This window comes from Gossypium hirsutum, chromosome D02 (genome assembly GCF_007990345.1).
Source record: "Gossypium hirsutum isolate 1008001.06 chromosome D02, Gossypium_hirsutum_v2.1, whole genome shotgun sequence".
Classification (NCBI taxonomy): domain Eukaryota; kingdom Viridiplantae; phylum Streptophyta; class Magnoliopsida; order Malvales; family Malvaceae; genus Gossypium; species Gossypium hirsutum.
This window is the reverse complement of record NC_053438.1, coordinates 42729133-42733670: the sequence shown is the minus strand read 5'-3', so window position 1 is coordinate 42733670 and position 4538 is coordinate 42729133. Positions and strand designations below refer to the sequence as shown.

The following is a 4538-nucleotide window of genomic DNA, read 5'->3' as shown; positions in this document are numbered from 1 at the left end:
AAATTAATATGAAAAAATGAAAAACAAAATTAAACCGAATCGAATCGAATTATAATGGACGATTTAACAAAATCTATAAAACTCCACCAAATCCATATCTCACCCTGATTCAAATAACATTGTAATTATCTAATTTTTAAATTGTTTAGAATAATCCATGATAATTTTGTTTGATTATTGATTTTTTTTTGTAATTCTTGATATTTTAAGAAAATACACTTTATAATTTTTAAACATTATTTAATTCTTAGAGTCTTTTCTATATATATATATATATATTAAAAATTTATTTTTCAAGTAGATAAATATTTATACTGTATAGCGTTTTGTAAAAAAATAATTTATTATTTTCACTATTTTATATATTTGTTTATACCTTTAAACTAAAATCACATATTCAGATGTGAGATATGTTAGAAAGATATAATACGAAAACTTGGGTGACATCGGAACTATTTGGATTCAGACCATCCAAATTACTACTGGAAAAGGATAATTTATTCAAACCACAAACTTCACACTAAATACCAAAATATCAACTACAATAACAACTGATAATTGCAAGCAGGAAATAGTTTCTTGCACACATATGCCTAACTGCATTTATTTATTCACTTCTTTAACATAAAGATGAGCAGGCAGCAGGATTTAGTTCTTCTTCTTGGCAAGGAAAAGGCCCCATCTCTGCTCCCCTGATGAGCTTCTTATCAGCTTTGCCTTCCATCCTCCAACTATTTCATCATAGTCTTCCTGAATTTTCACCAAAACATTATTATGTACCATTACTTACATCCCAACTCTATAGGTTTAACAAGATGATGGAAAATGAAACCTCACCTTAGAGAAGTCAGAGATGAATGCATCCTTCTCTTTCTCCACTTGGTTCAATTCACGCTGCAGAACTTGTAAGAACTAAAACCACCACCACCACAACAACATTCCATTAGCCTTTCATAACCATACAAAAACATGACCAACTAAAAATCAATTTGATAGGCTTATCTGAACCTGATCGGTTCGATCCTCTGCAAGAATCACATCAAAACCAGCATCCTCAAGCATCTGCAAACAATAACACAAGGCAGATCAACTAGTGTATGAAATGAAAACAGCAAATCATTATTAATTTGAATATACCTGTCCATATGATTTTACATCATGAAGATCATAGCCTCTCTGCTTGATATACGCAGCAAACTCCGTGGATGGAGTCTTGGAACTTTTACAGTAATCACTTATGAGGAGTTTGCCTCCTGGCTTCAACCATTTGTAGAAAGATCTAAACAGTGCAGGTTTGTCCTGAAAGTCGATTTTAGATGCAAAATATGAGAATAACAAAGTGGATCGAGAAAAGCCGAAATGATTTACAGTTCTTCAAATAGCAACTTCCATTCTCATTTTGATGCCTATGCTAAACTTCTAAATCTTTAAATCATTTTAAAAGGAAAACTTTTCTTATCGGTTATCTAGTCCTCTTACATGAATGTGTAGAATAGTGTCACGGCTGTAGATAACATCAAAACTGTTGTCCGGATAAACCTTCTTGGGGCAATCAGCAACTTCAAATTCCACTGAGCATTTCAGTCCAGTAGCTCGTTCAAGAGCAAAGGATATCATGTTTACGGAGAGGTCGATGCCCACAACATGAACATCAAATTCCTCAGCCATATAAATGTCACCTCCACCAATGCCACAGCCAACATCTAGGACCTTTTGGCCAGGCTTAAGATCTAACTTCCCCACAAATTCTTTTGTTGTTTCTGCTCAAAAACAAGTTCATATAAGGGGGATGCTGATGCGATAGGACTAACTAAATAAGAGAAACTATGACAAAGTGTGAAGCCTAAGAGGAAGTTACAGATGCAGCAGTATACCCTCTATAATCTCAGTAGTTTTGAGGTTCAGATATTACAGTGGAAAAGATGAAATTTCTACTCCGAAACCATTTCTGCTACTAGCTATACAAATCCCGGTATGTGGTATTAAAATTTAATACAGTAAGAGAGAAAATTTTACGGTTTAACATGCATGTTTCATCTTTCTTTCCCTATTTCTGTACTTATGTGTAACAAATTCCTTTAATAAAAGATGTAGAACAAATATAAACATTTCGTTGAAGAAGGATACCAATTCCTCCTGTGCTCACATATCCTGGTCCAAAGACACGCTCATAACGGAGAATGCTATTAGATTTGTACTGAACAGAATCCAAGAAGCGCTGGAATCCCTTATCATTATCTGAAACAACTTTTTGGAAGATCCAGCAAATCTGAATATGCAAGCAATATGCTGCACCTTGTCAGTAAATTTAAAATTCAACAACAAAATATATATACTAATCAATGAGATCATGTTCTGTTGCCTGATTCTGATTCTTTTTGTTCTTAACATAAGCTCCAATGCACTTGCAGCCAACAAGAGAAAGTTCAAATGAATTTCCAGAATCATCAGTTGCTTGGCATTCTTTAAAGACCTGTGTTATAATATACATGAAAAACGTATGTTTGAATACGTAAGAAAGATGAGATCACTTTGTTTCATACATATTTCAGTCCTCAGGTCACGTGACATCTAATCAAAGATAAGTTCAAGTAAAACCTTAGTGTAAAATCTGGGCTCGCGATAGTGAGTTGGGTTGTTCTTTCTCTTGCAATCACCAGATTGATGAAAGCAAGACTCCCTGAAGAAAATATGTCCACCAACCTTCAACCACTTGAGCATCCTTTCGGCCAAATTCTCAACCTGCATTTAATAATACTTTCAGACAGATATACTCAAAAATATGCTTTATTAGAAATTTCAATGCCAAAAATGGGGCCGAATTCAGCAAGTAAAAAAAAATTGAAATCAATAGCTAATTTGCCCCTAAGAACTCCCTTTTTTTTTCCATGTTACTGAAGAAGAAGCAACAAAAATCACCTCTTTATCTGAGAGATACATCAACAGCCAGTTTGAGAAAATCAAGTCCAGTGATCCTTCTGTAAAAGCCAAATCAGGGGAAGTGACATCCGCACAGAGGAATTTGACGTTCTTATAATGTCCATTGATGGTTTCATTCTGCAATTAATGAAATCCAGTCAAGTCCCTTATTAATTAGCAAACTAAAAAATTTCTGTCAGTTTGAGTTTCAATGACCTTCTTTATAACATTCTCAATGAAGTCTAATGCTATAACATGACCAGCCTTCTTAGCTAAGTCACCAGTAAATCGGCCAATGCCAGCTCCTAGTTCCAAAATGGTTTTCCCTTCATATGGAGGGAGTAAGGAGAGCACCTGCAAATATCAACAACGAAATTTAGGAATCTAAATGACAACTGAAGTTTAAAATTAAGCACAAAAGAACAGCAGCAACAATTAAAAGGCAATAATAAGCATAAATGCTCATTAAACTCTATGGTTCCATGATAACAACTGAAGATATTCATAGATAAACAATTTTTACTTAAATATGAAAGCCAAAAAGGAAATAAATTTAAAATTGTAAATATAGTTAAAAATGAACTTGTTAAATTAACTTAATAAAGAGAAAAATAAACAATGCAGAAAACAAAAAGGAAGGAAGAAAGGAAATATTACTTCGGGACGTTCTTCTTTGTCAATATCAGCGGCTTTGGAGTCGAGCATCATAGCCTCCACCGTCAGATCAACCGAGTGTTCAATCCAGTAATTCTTTTGAACTTTGCGTTCATCTCCTACAAATCCTATATATAATTTACAGAACAATCAAAATTTAAATTTTCTTCTTAAATATTAGTTAAAGGTCGTTGAGAGATCCATGTGTGGGTTCGCAAATGTTGATTAAACAATGTCAATCCATTTCAATTGTCCTTTGGTTCTAAGTTGAAAAAAACAACGCAAGAAATGATCAATATGAAGGTGGAGATCTCACCGTTAGCCGCCATGGTTAACAGAGAAGATCTCTAGTGAGCTCTGAGAGGAATTGATTTTTTTTTTTTTTTTAATGGGGAGTGAAAAGGGGAACTAAAATCCTTCGACAGCAAGCCGAGATCTGGAGAAAGACCTTGATCTACGGTTGTTAGTTCTTCCTCTCTGTTGCATCAGACACAGAGATGCAACCTAAGCCAAATTATTGATACTACTATTACTCTCACTTTCTCTCTCACACACAGCAATTGCCAATTTCTACTGCTTCTGGTGCGGGAAACCGAGAATGCTTCATCTCGCTTTTTATAGAGTAAGGGCTGGGGAAATGCTAGACCTGATTATAATTTGGGTCGGGTCGGACCAATGCATTATGTTAACAAATCTAAGGCCTGATTAGGTAGACGACAAAACAAATCAAATCAAATCAATATCAGAAAATCGTAAAAATACTGATTTGCGTAACCTAATCCAAATTTATTTACATTCAACTATATTAGTTTTGCTTAACATATATATATTACTAACGCTGAATCCATTGCCAGAAATGTAAACTGACTCAATCATTTTTTTCTTAAAAAAAACTTATTATCTCCATAGTGTTCAAAATTTTATTAATATCATTTTTTTTGTCAAAAAAAAAAAGCTTAAGCCCC

The 4538-nt window shown here is 34.0% G+C and overlaps 1 protein-coding gene across 1 annotated transcript; it reads right to left on the bottom strand.

Annotated features, from left to right (window-relative positions):
- Positions 1–476: 476 nt before the first annotated feature.
- LOC107908485 (phosphoethanolamine N-methyltransferase 1) lies at positions 477–4170 on the bottom strand. Its single transcript, XM_016835662.2, has 12 exons — positions 3890–4170; positions 3577–3701; positions 3136–3273; positions 2920–3057; positions 2599–2742; positions 2363–2473; positions 2128–2269; positions 1480–1760; positions 1138–1299; positions 1009–1062; positions 838–912; positions 477–750 (listed from the first exon to the last, which is right to left on the bottom strand). Exons 1-12 carry the CDS (start codon positions 3900–3902, stop codon positions 649–651), a joined length of 1485 nt encoding a protein of 494 aa, XP_016691151.1. The 5' UTR covers positions 3903–4170; the 3' UTR covers positions 477–648.
- Between the last annotated feature and the right edge of the window lie 368 nt (positions 4171–4538).

Coding starts and splice junctions, on each gene's coding strand:
- LOC107908485 (XM_016835662.2), bottom strand. Junction 3,274..3,576: donor ACAAAGAAGAACGTCCCGAA/GTAATATTTCCT, acceptor TGATATTTGCAG/GTGCTCTCCTTACTCCCTCC. Junction 913..1,008: donor CAGAGGATCGAACCGATCAG/GTTCAGATAAGC, acceptor TGGTGGTTTTAG/TTCTTACAAGTTCTGCAGCG.